Raw genomic sequence first — 16,950 nt, forward strand, 5'->3', positions numbered from 1 at the left:
CCCTGTGATATTTATGCAGTAAATAATTACATTAAAGGACTGGCATTCAATCGTAAATTTAGAAATATTTATAGACAGAATTTTTTCCAAAAGAGGTTGAAGCTGCCTTGAAAAATGCAGAAATTATCCCACCCAAATACTATATAGAATTAAAACAATTGCTCTCAGATAATTTAAACACTATGAATATTCTGCAATATTTGAGTATGTAGTGTTATCTATCATATTTATCGTTTGTGCGTAAAAATTCGCATTATGGACTCCGTTGTGGGCCCGTAAACATGAAGTATCTAAACTCCATACAAACTCTAAACAGGGCGATATTTGTGGTGCGATATCTTTTAAATAAGTCAAGAAATCCCATGACAGGACCGTTTTGAAATGTTAAGTACATATTAAATTAGTAACATAAAAAATACGAAAAAAAATTCATTGACAGGAATTTTTTCAGCGAAAGGTCCTGTTCCTCCTTAAGAATTGCCTAATGGAAATATTGTTTTTAGAGTACTAAAAAAATTAAGAGCAAAACAAATCAATTACTCAATGAAAACAAAAAAAAAAGAGAAAATTTTAAAAATAGATAAATCATAAATAAATATTAATATCAAGAGAAACATTTGGTTTTCTAAAAATAATGTTTACAACACTAATCCGCACTTCACACCGTTTCTAAATCGAAACCGTTTGTTATAGAAACATACTCCAATTCTCTTCCGCCCTTTTAGCGCACCTTTTTAATTTACATTTGGATAACAAAATATAAAATGCCTAAAGAGGGTGTGTAAAGGTTATATATTAGCTGGCGTCAAATTCAAGGTCACCACATTCATCGCACGACAGATTCTTCTTCAAACTAACACAATCAGTGGGTTTTTTAAATCAAAGCATAAAGGTTTCAATCGATATTGTTCATTGGGGTATTATTACCATGTTTGAGACGTGCAAAAAAGAATGTTTTTATTTATCTGCTCAAAGCTGATGGTAGTGAACGGGGAAAGTATTATATACATTAGCAAAGAAAAAGAAGATTGATCCAGGGTTCTGGAAGAAGAAGGATTTCTAAAAAAAAAATGCGACGTTTTCCTGAATGTATGGCAGTGGTTTTCGTTTTCTTTGGATTTATTTTTCTTCACCACATGTACGAAAGAGTTATAGGTACCGGTATTTATTATCGTTTGTTTTCTTGTTTCCTCAGATTTTTGGAACTTCCATCTTTTTTTTAATCTTTAAGGTAGGTCCGTACTTTCAAAAATTTCTGTCAAACTAATAATCTTTTTTATTTAAATATCTTAATTAACTCATAAGCTATGTAAAACACCCGCAAAAGACACAGTTTTCATACAACATGTCTCAGAGTACGCACCTCTTTAAATTGAACAGCCAAAATTGAACGTTTTGTACCAAATCACATCAAATTAATGTTTAAATTTGTGAAAATCAAAAATAACGAATTTCTCAGGAGAATATTTGGAATTTTTACCGGAAAACATTAAAAAATTGATGTTGAACCTGTCCAAGTCTATCAGAAAAAAATCAAAAAAAAAAAAAATCAAAATCTCAAAAAATCTTAATCATTAAAAATTCTCAAAATCTAAATTATTCAAATGCATTTAAAAAAAATATAAGAATCATATCTAAGGCTAACAAAAACACATATTTTATCATTGTTGACCATAAAAATTTCACAAAACAGACTTTTGGACACGTATACCCCCTATTTCGGAATATCAAGTTCTTCAATCATGCTTTGAAAATATAAAAAAGTAAAATTAAAAAGGTGATATATGCTTAAAATCAATAAAAATATATCTCTATTTGATTTGTTTAAGGTAGAACCTATTTTAGAAAATTCTTTGTCGCAAGATTTTCAAACTTTCAAAATGATAAATTAGTACTTGCTTATTAGTTAGTTAAAAGCTCATGATATGTTTCCTTGTTTTTAAATCTAGTACACCTGTGAAACTTGGTGTGGTAATTACATACTGCGACTACACATTTTCAGTTATTTTTAGGGATACTTGTCAATAAGAGAATATGAAAAATTACAAAAATACCTTTTCAAACATCGTCGTTTATTGACTTTATTAATTGAACAATATTCTGCAATATTTCTCAAAAATAATTTCTTTTTTATTCAACAGACATAAAAGAAAAGTCCACGTTTAAAAATAATAGGCAAATGAACTTGTTTTTTGTCAATTTTCCACCCTACATTTGTAAATATTTTTCAGAAGTCTTTGTCAGAATGTTTTAAATCTTTAATATGATGAAGAACATACCCTAATGATTACAAAAAGTGATTAAAATACATACCTTTCGGCTCTAACTAATGAGATATAGGTCATTTACCGATGCTAAAATTCTTGACCTTTTTGCACTTACACGGGATTTAATTATTAAATATCGGTTTGGGGTTACTTTCAGATTAAAAATGTTTATCAAAAATTGTACTTTTTATTTAAAAAGATCATATTTAATAGAAAAATTGTAATCAAACACCAAGAATATGAATAAGTAACAAAATAATTATGAAGAGCACATCAATTCATGATAGATATCACAAAAATGTACACACGATCGCATGATCTATAACACGTACATCTTTGACTTAGGCACATTTCATCAATATATTACACTATTTAGTTGGCAACTGAAGATTCCTTTCGATTTTTGCCCTCCTTCTAAATGATTACATACATGTACCATTCACATTAATATTATTACAGAAAGTTGTATATATTGTAATTTCATTACACAAGATATTGTCAAAATTAAAGTCAACATCTAGTAAATGAAAGGTGCCTACAGGTTTCTCTAATTCCAGAAATATATAATCATTAACCATTATAACCAAAAAATATATAAATTGAATAAAGATTATTTTGGCATGATTTTTAATTGAATTCTGTGAATTTCAAAATGCAGTATTCTCTACTATTTCTACTGAAACTGTAATGTACGGGAAAGTGACATTGAATCATGACGTCATAATGGATCTAGCACAGGCTTAACCCATTCACTAGTAAGGATGTCATACGACGTAGGTTCTACGTTAAAAAAATATTAAGAAAGCTTTATGTCCATAAAGGCAATTAGGAAGTACGTGTCTTTGTTTGAACTTAATGACATATAGATTCTATGAACAGGGTACAAAGTGTCAATTCCCATAAGAAATGTATATCAAATGTTTTGTATGTACGATGACACTATAAAAAACAAATATATACTTGCTATATTATTATCAATCATCAAAAAAGATTTCATTTCTATAGACAAGTGATAATCAAAATTTGGTATTGGTGTGTAAAATTAAAACCAGATCCGTAAAAGTATGAACCTTCCATAAATGACTAAATCCAGATAGAAACTTTTTTGGAACTAAAACGGCAAAATTGGGTCATTTTTTTGTAAAATCAATACTATAAAGGATATATCTAAAGTCGTATTACTATGAAATATAGGGCAAAAGAATGAAATCCTGAAGTTTCAAATTCAGAATTGTGACATTAAACACAATGCCAAAATTCGAAAGAAAAAGATTTATCTAGATTTTGAAACGAAAGGTCACACGGTTTTAGTTTCAGGAGAAGGGGGCACAATAATCGATCTAAAATTCAAAATATCCTTCAAACCACCCAGAAGGGATTATAAGATGTTATCAAAGATCTTTGATGGGAAACATATAGGAAACTTTCATATACATGCAACAGATCAAAAGTATCCTAATGTGAAGTATATACCGTCAAAACTATTAAGGAGGGGTCTGTTTGAAAACTTTTATTTAAAATACAGAAAAAAGGTTCTGTGTTATAAATACATGTAGATGATTAGTTGTAAATAGACTCATTCATATCTAGGGGCGTGTTATCCAACAAAATGTCTTTTTTAAATAGCTTTACATCATTTAGCATATCATTAAATTTTGTCAATACAATTTTACCTTTTCTTTTAGAAAAGGGAGTATTCTCTATCTTTGACAATATGCAGGTGGACAGCTTACAATGTTTATCGAATAAAAACCGTATCCATTTTCATGCACCAGGTTTGTATTTTCAGCTATTTCTTGATCTTTACAAACTCACGGTAACAAAAAAAAAAAAAAAAAAAAAAGAAGAATTCCCGAGTAAAGGAACGTTTTTATTTGTCATCTTTATTCAGATTTTTATAGAGTCTCTGAAAAAACATCTTTACGACTGATCGTTGCCTATATGAGAGGGGGATCAACTCTTTTAGCTGACGTAGTTCGTCAGGCAGAAGGGGACTTCTATATGTTTGAACCATTGCATGGCATTTCGCAAACTTTGGGAAACACAACGCAATTCCTTAACGGAACGAAAAGGTACGGTTCGCTAAAATACCAAGTACTTCAAATATTAAGGACTGACGATACAAACAATTTTTTCTTTGGGGGAGACTTAAAACCATGTCACAAATTTAGAAAAGTTGATAATTTTTTCTCCTAAGATCTGGAAAAAGAAATAGACTTCGAAAATATTGATAATATTTCAATAAAAACAAATATAGACAAATCACACTCAGTAAAGGTTAATAGGTGAAAATAAATTTCAGAATATGTTACCTTGGTGCTATATGTAAAAGTTTAAAATATGAACTTTCGAAAAATATACTAATCCAGGTTAATTTTGTAAGAAAAGCAAAATTTTAAAGTCAGCCTATGTGACATTGCTGATATTTTGTCATTTTGTTTTTCCTCATAAAATTTACCTGGCTTGGTCTTTTAGCACCAAGGTAATATTCTCTAATTTATTTTCACCTGTGAACCTTTACTGAATGCGTTTTGTCCATACTGTAAAACGAGAACATTTGGCGCATACGTATTTCAGCACAAATGCAAATTGGGATGCATTGGCGCAAATAAATTTTAGCGCTTGCACTTGTCATAAAAATATACAAATGCATTATTTTGCGTTTTTTTTATCAACATCCGTAATTGACTTTCTAATTAGTCAAGCACGGTAACACAATAGCACTCCCATATATATAAGTAAACATTCGTCACCTTTACTATGGTGTTGCAATAACACGGACGTTACACAGTGTTAAAATTTACTTAATTTTTATCTTAAAAAAATGTAGTTTTTACGCATTTTATTCATATTAAAACAATGCATGCATGGAAAGAAAGTTACTTGGATAAACGGTATTCATAAAGGGAGATGACAATCAGGTATTTCCTGCAAGGTCAATCGCCATGCTTAATTGCACTGTTTACTTCGAGGCGATAGATAATTAAGACGCCGAGAAGCCAGACTTTAAAGGTGCCAATGATAAAGAATCAGGTAAGAACTACCAGGGTAACAATAGTTTAATTAAATTATAATTTGGCAGAACTTTCTCGATCGATTCTACCATGTGCAGTGCTAGTGTGTACGTAAAATCCAACGACCCTTCCACATTATGTAATCGCAAGTTCCGGTTTACATATACTTACATATACTTTGAACACACACACAAAATATTTAGAAATCACAATAAATTTTACCTTCAGGCGCTCTTGCGCCATAAGCGCTAAAATTAGTAGTGCGCCAAATATTCTCGTTTTACAGTGTCTGTAATTTAATTGAAATATTATTGATATTTTCTATTTCATTTTTCCACTTTCCTAAACTTGTGACATGATTTTCCGTCTCTTCCGAAGTAAAATCTGTTTATATCATCTTTCCTTTAAGTTAATTCATTACTTCATTAAAGATTTATGTCTGTTTAAGACTACTTTGTATCAATGAAATATTTTGCTTATTCTAAGATCGTTACATTTGATTTGTATGATAATGTTACATTTTTAGAGAAAGTTATTTTTGTATTTATTTATATTTTTTGTATTAAATTTATTAAAGTATGGCTACTCTGAAGGACATGCAAAATTTGCGTCAAAATAAAAAAAAAATCAACACAGTTTTTTTTTTCCTTTTAATTTGAGGAATAATTAAAATCTAATTCACAACTTCATGTAATGATATTATTTTCTTTTTCATCCTTACTTTGCAGGGTTATTTTACGAGGTGAACGTGAATCTCTCTATCCAGAGCTGCTGTATCATTGGTTTACCTGTAATTTTGATCAAATTGACTTGTCTGCCTTAACTGACCCATTCATTTCAATACATACACCAGAGCTTCAAGAGTATTACAAATGCACTGTTTTGAATTTAAATAAATCCAAAAGTACCATAGATAGCGTTAAAAGGTGTGTTTATTTATTGCATAACAGATGTATGACAGCACGGTCAAGGACAATAAAAACCATCAGGCTGTCGATGTTTATGGCAGGAAAACTTTTGAAATGGCTTCCGAATCTAAGGATTATTTACTTAGTCAGAGATCCTCGAGGTATCCTCAATTCGCAGTTTGAACAACATGTGACAGAGGAGAAAAGGATGTTTACAACTGTCAAAAAAGTGTGTAATTCTATCATTTCAGATCTGTCACACACTAAGGAGTTACAATTGTGTCATAAAAGCAGGATAATGAGTATTATTTATGAAAACCTATGTCAATACCCCTTCAAAGTTGTGCCAAAAATATACAGCTTTTTGAACAAAGAGTTTACAAACACGACGAAAAAATACATCAAAAGGATTATGAACGGACCAGTAAAGAAATGCCACTACTGCACGGATCGAGGAAATGCTCTAGGAAATGCTTACAGATGGATTCGTGCTATGGAGGAAAAAACCTTGATAATTATTGACCTATATTGCTCATTTCTCTTTCCTTTATTGGGATATAAACATTTAAATTACGACGAATTGAACACAACTTTTGTGTCTTGGATGCCTTTTGAATAAATGAACTTACATTCCAATTATACTACTAAGAAAGTTGAAATTAAAATGACACATTTATTTGCTTTTAGTTCTCCTTATTTATTAAAAAATTGTTAATATTACATGCATAGATAGCCAAATGTAAGCATTTTTTTTTTTTAGTTTTTTCACTCGTTTGATGATTAGGTTGCATATGTGTTACAATAAAAGATCGAAAGAAAATGTTCTCCTCTCTAAGAAACTTTGTAGATTCATTTTCCTTACCTTAGCGCTAAAAAGCGTCTTTCAAATAACAACACCACATATAGTGAGAGTGGATAATATTTAACGTTATTTTCACGCCTTCCACACTACCAGGAAACTGTTTTGTTTACTCTAACTATACGGATACTCAGAGGGGATAACTCTCAATAACCTTTTATGGGGTGCCCAAAGGGGTACTTTTTAAAACAATAGATTTTCTCCTAAGAACGTACTAATTATAAATGTCAAAAATATTATAAAACATGAAACGATGATTAAGACTGAAAAAATCAAAATAAAGTAAAATTGACATTAAAAGTTTGATCGAAGCTATAAAATTTTTTAATTATGATTATGATACAAAATGAAAATGTAAGAAAAAATTATCAAGTGTAAATTAAAAATACAACGGCCTATATGGATTTTTTATTTAAAAGAAATGTGAATAAGTTAAATTTTGCTAAATAAATTATCTCATTTTATGATATGTTGAATTCTAGAAGAATGTGTTCACAAAAATCAAATTTCATGTAAAAGAAAATTTTGTAATATACGTGGGATGCTAGTATCATTTTATCATCATAACTTTCATTCCTCTTGTCTTATATTAGTTTTTCCCATTACTATACAATTTATAATTATAACCACACATTGGCACTCGATCTATTGTAATTCAATCTATTTATTTTTCTTTTTGTATACAACATAAATATAATGAGTGTTAGTAAAAATATTAGTATGTGCCAAGAGCGCCTCATTCTTTTTTCAAGAGAAATGCCTGGTCCGAGGATTTTTTGTTTGACAGCGAGGGGAGTAGGGCAATAAGTATTTAATAATCATTTTCCATGGATGTAGATCTTCAAATGAATTTAATTATGGTGTGTAGATATTTAAACTTAAATTATATTTGATTGGTTAGTACTATTTCTGACGTTTCTAAGTATTCTTGATCAAAACACTAACAATAATTTATATGCGTGTTTGACTATGAAGGTATGCGTGGGTAGATGGATAGATAGAAAAAAAATCAAATAGACAAAGTAATACATGTATTACTGATGAATCAAAAAGGTTTTGAACAAAAATTAAATAAGGAAATTAAAAGCACTGTGGTTCCCCGCGTTCCCGCGGCCGCATTTCATTTCTGGAATTATTATTATTTTTAGATTTTCAACTTTTCAATTCCTTGATTTCCGACATTCCGACTGATTGCTGCATGTACAGATATATACAAGTACAAAATGTTTATATGATTTTACCGGCTATATGTTTTCTGAAGCAAAATGTGCTCTAAAATCAAAGAAAATTTGCATTAATATGAAAAAAAAATGTAGATTGATATATTTTTACCTTTCTGTGACCCCTGTGTATCCCACAACTTAGAACTAATACTCATTTTATAGCAGGAGTAACAACAGGTCTTTGTTTGATAAACTATTGCATCATTCTGAAAGATACACTAGACCGGGGCCATTAAGTGGTGTTATTTAAGTCGATATTGTCCTTTACTTTTTTAATGTGTAAAAATCATTGGGCATTTGCAAAATCTATTAAATATACATTTTGATTTTACATACAAGTACTCTGAAGCTGATAATTAAGATATACTTGACTTTTTTTGATCGACAATTTTTATCTGGTATTTGGAGACAAAGTCTTCCAACAATCGGCTGAAATTCCCATGGGTACCAATTGCGCACCGCTTAAAGCAGACCTATGTATTTGTTATTCAAAGTCTTAAACAGGAAAGAAAAAACTCTTCTGGCCTTCAATTTGACATTGAGGTAAATCGACGACGTATTGTCAATTAACAATAGTTATTTCCATTCATATGTTCACGATATATTCCAGTGGTCTTGACATTTAAAATACCATAAAATCTGACATACCTATTTCATATTTTGATATTTTACTAGAAAACACGTAAGTGTTAATCTAACAACCAAACTTTGTGATAAACGTGTTGACTTTAACTTTTCATTTGTCACCTTCCCTTACTTAAGCAGCAATATACCCTTATCACCTGATGCATTATTTTAAAAGACTATCTTGACTAGCCTATCTTGTCCTTTAGGGCTGGGTTTCCTTTTGTATTTCTGCAAATTAGGTTTTGTTTAGAAATTCAACAGAGGACATAAACTCCGTATGCAGGTGATAATCATTTGTAAGATTAAATAGGAATTCCAATGCTCACAATTACAAATATTTGATTTATTGTATAATTTTGTAGTTTTGTAGGTCTATTAATGGACACATGGCTACAGGTATTCCCTAGTATCGGTGAAGACAAATTTCATGTTCATTGTTTAATTGGTCCTAAACGATAGGCATGGAAGTTCCATGTGTACAATGTCATGCAAAAAAGACCGTTTTGTTGACCTTTTGAAGTTTGAAAATAAAAAAAAGAGAAATAATGTGTAAAATGACCAACACCACGTGCCTGAAATAAAATATTAACTTTTAGTAAACCAGGATGTTTTGTCATCAGATTGGACAATTGCTCTCTAGATCTGTCAGCGAAATAATAAAGTATAAGGTAGATTACAAGGACATGCATATTCCTTTATTGTAATAAGACCCGTCTATTCTATCCATTTTTATCCATAAAGGAACATATTGTCACAAAACAGGCCAAATTTTGATATCATAGGGTCCAATTATTCACAGACAATGCATTATTTTCAAATATTATAAGCAATACAAACTATCGACACGATTCAAAAAGTGTCATTTTCCTTCACTCTTGTTTGAAAATAACCAGAATGGATGTAGATTTATTATAATTTATCATAGAAAAAGGGACCCGAGAGCATAGTTATGTCAGGTGATTCAAATATACTATAATATTCTAACACTGCAACGGAAACAAACTAGCAAATTTTAAGCACGATTTTCTATTTAAATCTAACTTTTTGCTCACGTTTTACATGACTGTCAGAATTCATGTCAGAAAGAAAGGTTATTCAATTACTCTCTTTTTTCATTGATTTTTTTTAATGCAAGGTGATTCTCCCAAGTTAGAATGCATGTTAAAAGAGATGTTATTTAATGAATCTCTTTTCTCATTGATTTTTTAAATGCAAGGTAATTATTCCATGTTAGAGAGTAAGGTAATTTAACGACTCTTTTCTATCATTGATTTCTTAATGCACGGCCGTTGGAACAAGAAAGGGGTGGGACATGAGTTGTAATCCCGTTACATTTAATCTAACGTAAATTAACTTGTGTCAGCCTGTCAATTGGATGTAGATAACTAATAATAATATACTAAATTTAAATTAAGGTAAAAAGTCCTTGCGAAGTGCTTCTTTTCGCCAAGCCATCTTTATGAAATGTAATATCTTATCAGGAAACATATGGAGATTACGAACGGTATTCAAGATCAAAAATCCATAAAACAATACAAAATAGGAGCAGAGCTAACATGGACCTCCAAAACATTAGAGGTGGGATCAGGTGCCATTGAGGAGTGAACACCCCCTGCCGAATTGTCACAGCCGCCGTGTGTTCCTTGTCATTATCGGAAAATAACCGAAAAATCTGTCGTATATTCAGTGTATACCGGTTAATAATGGACTAACAATTTGTATGAAAAATGTCAGTACGCATTTGACTCAATGAAAAATTGAATTTGTTGACAAGGTCGTTGTATTGACCATAGAACTTACGAAATGATGACTTCGAAAGAGACTGCTTATATTTTTGTTTCATCAACTTGTTTGTCAATAATTTACGTCGTTTTAGAAATTGTTCATACTTAGAGCATGTTCTTGCGTATCGAATTGCGTGTACCAACTCTGGATACAGGTGATGAAGATATATTGCTGCATAAGTAAAAGAAGTTGACGATAGAAAAGTTAAAGCATTATCTTTTCTTTTTAATTCGGCTTTTGACATTGTCATCTCCACCACGGTTTTTGTTGAAGACACTACCAAGATAGGTGAATCTGTTGACCTCATTTTCTTTGAAGTTGTGTTTAATCATAGTAGTGATAAAATTTTTAAATGAAAAAAAATAACATTTCTGTCTTCAGTTACAAAACTCTTTTTGTGGATTAATAAAGGGAATGCGACAAAGTCAAGGTAACCACATTACCTTCGCTCTTTGCAAACCTACGCCCTGCATTTAACTTAAGGTCAGTTTATCGATAAATAATTTGCACCGGAATATTAGATTTTTTTCAATAGACAGACAAAGAACTTTTATATTTCATCAGCTTAAAATCATGTCGGTGAATGAAGGGTTTTCAATACCTTTTAAAATATAAAGAAGCAGTTGAAACCTTATTTTTGAGAGTAGGGGAGACTTGTTTGAATAAAAATGCACCGTTTGCAGGATGTGTGGCAGGATGTGTGGCATTGATTTTCCTGTTGTATGGATTAATTTCTCTTAACAACATGTATGAAAGACTTTTAGGCATTTTTTATCATTATTTTGTTACTTTTTCACTCATTGTTTATTTATCACATTAACCTTGCGATTGGCCGGGATCCAGTTTTGTTAGTGAATTCGTAAGTTATTCCTTTTTTTAATGACAACTACTCTAAACGTATTATTATAAAAATAAAATAAAAAGAGAATAGAAAAATTTTAATCTTCATGAAGGGACCACCTGATTTCATCCAACTTGAAGCTCTTTTTGACATTGAGATATTTATGAGCTTGTAAGATGCAAATGTTGATGATATATCAATCGCCAAATACATATGGAGCTTATTACATGTATATCCATTATATTTTTGTTCGGGAATTTCCATGGATTTTGAACTTGAATACTGTTCGTTATCTCCATATGTTTCATTTAAAAAGAAATTCTATGTATGTTAATTAATCTCAGCCCTTCGTATTTGTTTGTGTTTAAAAGATAAATTACTTGATAAAGAAATTGGATAGGAGATCTATGTAAAATCCTTTATCTTTGTTCAACTTTAATTAATGTAGCGCAGGCCGAGCTGCGGGAAAGTTGGCTATGCTGCCGAGTGACTACATATTTATTGTCCGAGCGGTTTTTCCCTTAAACTCTCAACTTTCCTCAGTATTGTGCTGAATAATAAGTCTGTATTACAGTTCATTAATTTATTTACATATCTACACACAATATTTACACGCACAAAAAGTCCACATTTCACAGTAGAAATAATAGTAAAATAATCTAAATGAAATATATAAAATCCTAAAATCCCGTAATCCAGTAGAAATCCATTCTGATATCTAGTCAATTTTTATTATACTTCTGTTAAAATGTTTCCTATATAAAGTTCATAGGGTAAAATAACTATCCTTTATTGTTTATGCATAGTAAAACTATACCCCGGGGTATAGTTTTTGCTACCCACCCTCGGAAATTTTTCATGCAATTGTTGCCGCCAATTTTGATTTACAGCGATAAATCTTTAAACTGATGATGTCATAATGACTTCAGTAACATTGTGACGTCATAAGGATTTCAGATTATTCTTGCAGAATTATCTTACTCCAAAGAAATTCAAACCTCAGAAATTAAATTATACATCAGTATAATAAAACGCTTATCCATTGGTTGTGAGTAGGATAACTCGTTTATCAAACCCTTGACAGGGACTATTTCCCTCGGGCAAGCCCTCGGGGAATAGTTCTCTGTCGCGGGTTTGATAAAAGAGCTATCCCACTCACACCCAGTGGATAAGTGTATACTATTAAACTCCGATAGCATCAAGTTTTCCTTCAACTAACTCTACCTTCAACTATCTCTGTATAATAACTTTCCTTCAACTGACTAACTGATCAAATTCGCTCATTTATATAGTAAACTGAGCCTCCACAATTTGGGGAGTGATAATTCTACCTCCTCTAAGTGGGGAGGCAATACTATACACTTATCCACTGGTTGTGAGTGGGATAGCTCTTTTATCAAACCCGTGACAGGGAATATCAAACCCGTGATTAACAGGTTAGCGAACTATTTTTCAAGCCGTTTTTGATCGAGGGCTTGCCCGAGAAATATTCGGGAAGGCTGTCGCGAACTTCGTGTCATGGGTTTGATGAAAGAGCTATCCCACTCACAAACAGTGGATAGGCGTTTTATTATACTGATGTATAATATAATTTCTGAGGTTTGAATTTATTTGGAGTAAGATAATACTGCAAGAAAAATCTGAAATTCTGATGACGTCACAATGCTACTGAAGTCATTATGACATCATCAGTCAATAAATTTATCGCTGGGAATCAAAATTGGAGGCAAAAATTGCATGAAAATTTTCCGAGGGTGGATAGCAAAAACTATACCCCGGGGTATAGTTTTGCTATGCGTGAACTATAAAAAAAATAAAAGTTATTTTACCTTCTGAACTTTATATAGGAAACATTCTAACAGAAGTATAATAAATAAAATTATACAAGGACCACCCGTGATTAACTAATTATCACTGTAATTAAAGGGCAATAAACTTACCTCGCTTACTAATGGATAAAGCTATACAGATAAATGGGAAATTAATAATAGGTAGCTAACAATCCGGAATCTGACAATCAACTAATATAAATTCTCTACATTAACATTATCTTGATATAGAAGCAGAAATCTTTTCTGATGAACGAGAGGTATTTGAAAACTCTTTTAATTCTTTTTAATTAAATGTATTATATTCATTCAATAGAACTGATTTCAACAATTAATTCGGATGAACTGTATTATATTTTTGAAATATGTTATAACTGCAAAAATGAGTCTACATTAATATCTGTGGGCGGATCTTTATGAAATAATTCAAAAATAATGTGAAATGAAATAACCCAAAATGTCTTAAGATTTGTGTGGAATTGTCACACGAAAGTTACGCCAAATTACGACATTAATTTTCACGACTATCAAAATAAGTGAAGTGTGACTAAGTTGACGTCATTCATACGAAGCAAAAAAAAAAAAAAGAAAAAAAAAAAAACTCACTCTTAAAATGATGAAGAGCATGAGACTAGTTACAAATGAGTCATACATTTGTATGTGAAGATTTACTGATCGAGACTGTTACATGTACAAGCAAAAGGATACTTTCAGTAAAAAAAAAATTATTTTGAAGAATCAGTACAGACAATATACGATTATGGACTCTTTTAGTGTTGAATATGATTTGTTATTCACTAGAAAAATATTCATATTGACCGAGGCGAAGCCAAGGTCAATATTGATATTTTTCTGGTGAATAACAAACAATATTCAACATCAAAAGAGTCTATAATTGTTTTATTATATAGTCTGAATTTGAATAAATAAGACATAGAAGGCTGAATGACGACACCATTTTCATTTACGAACTTCCGTCGTTAAAAAAATGTCCAGATAACAGTTTGTCACTTCCGTGTTTCCCTTTCCGACTTTCGTTGTGTAAGACGTCCACATGTTTAAAAAAAATCCTGCAGTAAGTTTGTATAATATTTTCACTGCTCTTAAACGTTGCTGGCTGCGGCCGTTGCAACTATTGTTTACAACGTTGTTTGAGGTGGTGATTGTGACGTCACAATGCTGCTGCACGTGCAATGAACCTCCGGTGAATATGGCCTCAAATCCAGTGAATATGTAGTGTTATGAACTGTTTGCGCTTGTAAAGATTACATAGGGAATATAAATAGACTATATAATAAAAAGAATTATGAACATTTATGAACTGTTTGCGCTTGTAAATATTACATAGGGAATATACCAATAGACATAATTATTTTATTATATGTGGAATAAATAAGCCATTGAATTATGAACATTTCTCCAGATTACTCTTTGTAACCTCCGTGAGTTTTGCACAAATGAAAATAATAACTGAAATAGGTTTGAATAAAGAATAAAACATTGTTTACAAAAATGTCCACAATGCGTTGAATTTCCGGGAATACGGCCTAAAATCCGGTGAATATGTAGTGTTATGAACTGTTTGCGTTTGTATAGATTATATAGGGACTTTATATAGACTATATAATAAAAAGTGTTATTAGTTTGTTTTGGGTCATATCGTGTGAATTATTGAAAGAAAGTATATTATTTAGGAAATCATTAACTTGTTAACTTTGCAATTATAATGGATAGGTTTCTTAATTACAAAACCAATGATTAGGTGTCTCTGGTCAATAGGGGATGTTTACTAATCTTTAGTACTTGTTTACCGTGCTCCTAATTTGCATCGTTCCAACAAACTTTTGAGCTTTGGGCCTGTTTATCTTTTTCATGTTTCATTCAAAGTGAAAAGTGTATATTCATTTCTGATACTTGATAGTTCATTGTTAAGACCGCGGAACATTAACTGGCAAGATTAGAAATATACAGTTTACGTCATTTCTATCTCTTACAATCAAAACAATTAATGATAGACAATGAAATTCAATTCGACGCGGACGGTCAAGAAAACATTAGATTGAAATTCTAGTTTGAAATTCAATTTCAATTCGCCTCAGCATATTTTACTGATTGACCCAGAAAACAAATAATTTTAACTTCAGTATAAATTGAAAATAATATATACATAGGAATTTTTAGTCCAGTGTTTTGAAAAAAACATATGATAGATTGTTGGAAGACCATGTCTCCAAAATCTACATATATATTCTCAATCAGAAACTTAAGCATCTTTAATTTTTGATGTCAACTTCAGAATACTTGTGTGTGCAATCAGAAAGTTTTTTAACAAAATGATTTTGCAAATGACCAATGACCAAGTAGTCCATAGAACAATATAAAATAGGAGCAGACCTCCGAAACATCAGAGGTGGGACCGGGTGCTATGAAGGAGTGGGCCTCCCCTGCCGTCCGATCACACCCGACGTCATCATTCAGTGAGTAAACAATGGACTTAAAAATAGCATAAAAAATGTCAGTCATCATTTGACTCAATGATAAATTGTATTTGCTGACAGGTCATAGTACTGATCAAAGAACTTACGAAATGATAACTTTAAACGAGACCGTCTGCTGATAATCTTGTTTCTTCAACTTGTTTGTGAATAATTTACCTCGTTTTAGTATTGTACATACGTACAATTTCTAAAATGTTGTACATTCATGTACTTGCGTATTGAATCAACTGAGAGATATAAACTCCATATGCAGGTGATGAAGGTATATTGCTGCATAAGTTGGGGAAGCTGACGATTGAAAAGTGAAAATCATCACGTTTATTATAGAGCTAGGTTTTTAGATTACCGGTTACGTCTTTTTCGAATAAAATATCCAAATATTAAAAAGATGTGTCAGACTCTGTGGTATCTTTCAGCAAAAGCTCACCAGGATATATCGTATCGACATAAGAATAGAAATAACCATTGTTAATTGACAAAACGTCGAAGATATATCTTAATGTCGAGTTGAAGGCCACATCAAGTGTTTTTTTGTGCCTGAAATCGTGACTGAGATTTAAGACTGAGATCATAAATATCCTAAGAAAAACATGTCCAGAAAAGGCAATTTCAGATATTGGAACCACAACCAAACTTTCCAGTCTGATCGAGTTGGTACTATCAGACAAGCAAAAACGTATTACTATAGAATCAGCAAGAAAGCTGTTTTACTATAAAATCAAATTGTTCAAGTGAAATCTCTTGATAAACCTTTCATTTGCAAATTATATTACTCCCAGTTTGGCATCTGAGGTTCATGTCCAGTTTTTAAGAACACGCATGAAAAAGATTCTACATTTTTACGCATATACTTTTAAACGCTACATGAACCTTAATTAGATGTCATATTGCTAGCAAAGGTTTATCAAGAGATTTCGTTTGAATATATGCAACATTAAAATAAATGTGAGTGTTATTTTGTGAAATCATTCTCACAAATTACACAATTACTGTATGAGGTATTAATGTATTGAAGTGGCAAACATTTAGTGCAATCACTGGGAATTAAGTACATGTATCATAGTGTATTACATGTATATTAATATATAATTTATAAACA

At 31.1% G+C, this 16,950-nt stretch overlaps 1 protein-coding gene across 2 annotated transcripts in view; it reads left to right on the plus strand.

Moving 5' to 3' along the window:
* Nucleotides 1-899: 899 nt before the first annotated feature.
* The window catches only part of LOC134236616 (carbohydrate sulfotransferase 1-like), a 35,690-nt gene continuing 19,639 nt past the window's right edge, over nt 900-16,950 (plus strand). The window contains exons 1-4 of one of the 2 annotated variants that reach the window (XM_062718791.1): nt 900-1,155; nt 3,953-4,042; nt 4,159-4,339; nt 6,010-6,829. In XM_062718791.1, the coding sequence (XP_062574775.1) occupies nt 1,071-1,155; nt 3,953-4,042; nt 4,159-4,339; nt 6,010-6,808 (1,155 nt within the window). In that variant the 5' untranslated portion in view covers nt 900-1,070 and the 3' untranslated portion in view covers nt 6,809-6,829. Of the gene's footprint in view, nt 1,156-3,952; nt 4,043-4,158; nt 4,340-6,009; nt 6,830-16,950 lie in introns of those variants that run through there. The other variant, XM_062718792.1, reaches the window with a different exon arrangement.

This window comes from Saccostrea cucullata, unplaced genomic scaffold (assembly GCF_032062105.1).
Source record: "Saccostrea cucullata isolate Sc308-1 unplaced genomic scaffold, CSIRO_AGI_Scuc_v1 ctg1450, whole genome shotgun sequence".
Classification (NCBI taxonomy): domain Eukaryota; kingdom Metazoa; phylum Mollusca; class Bivalvia; order Ostreida; family Ostreidae; genus Saccostrea; species Saccostrea cuccullata.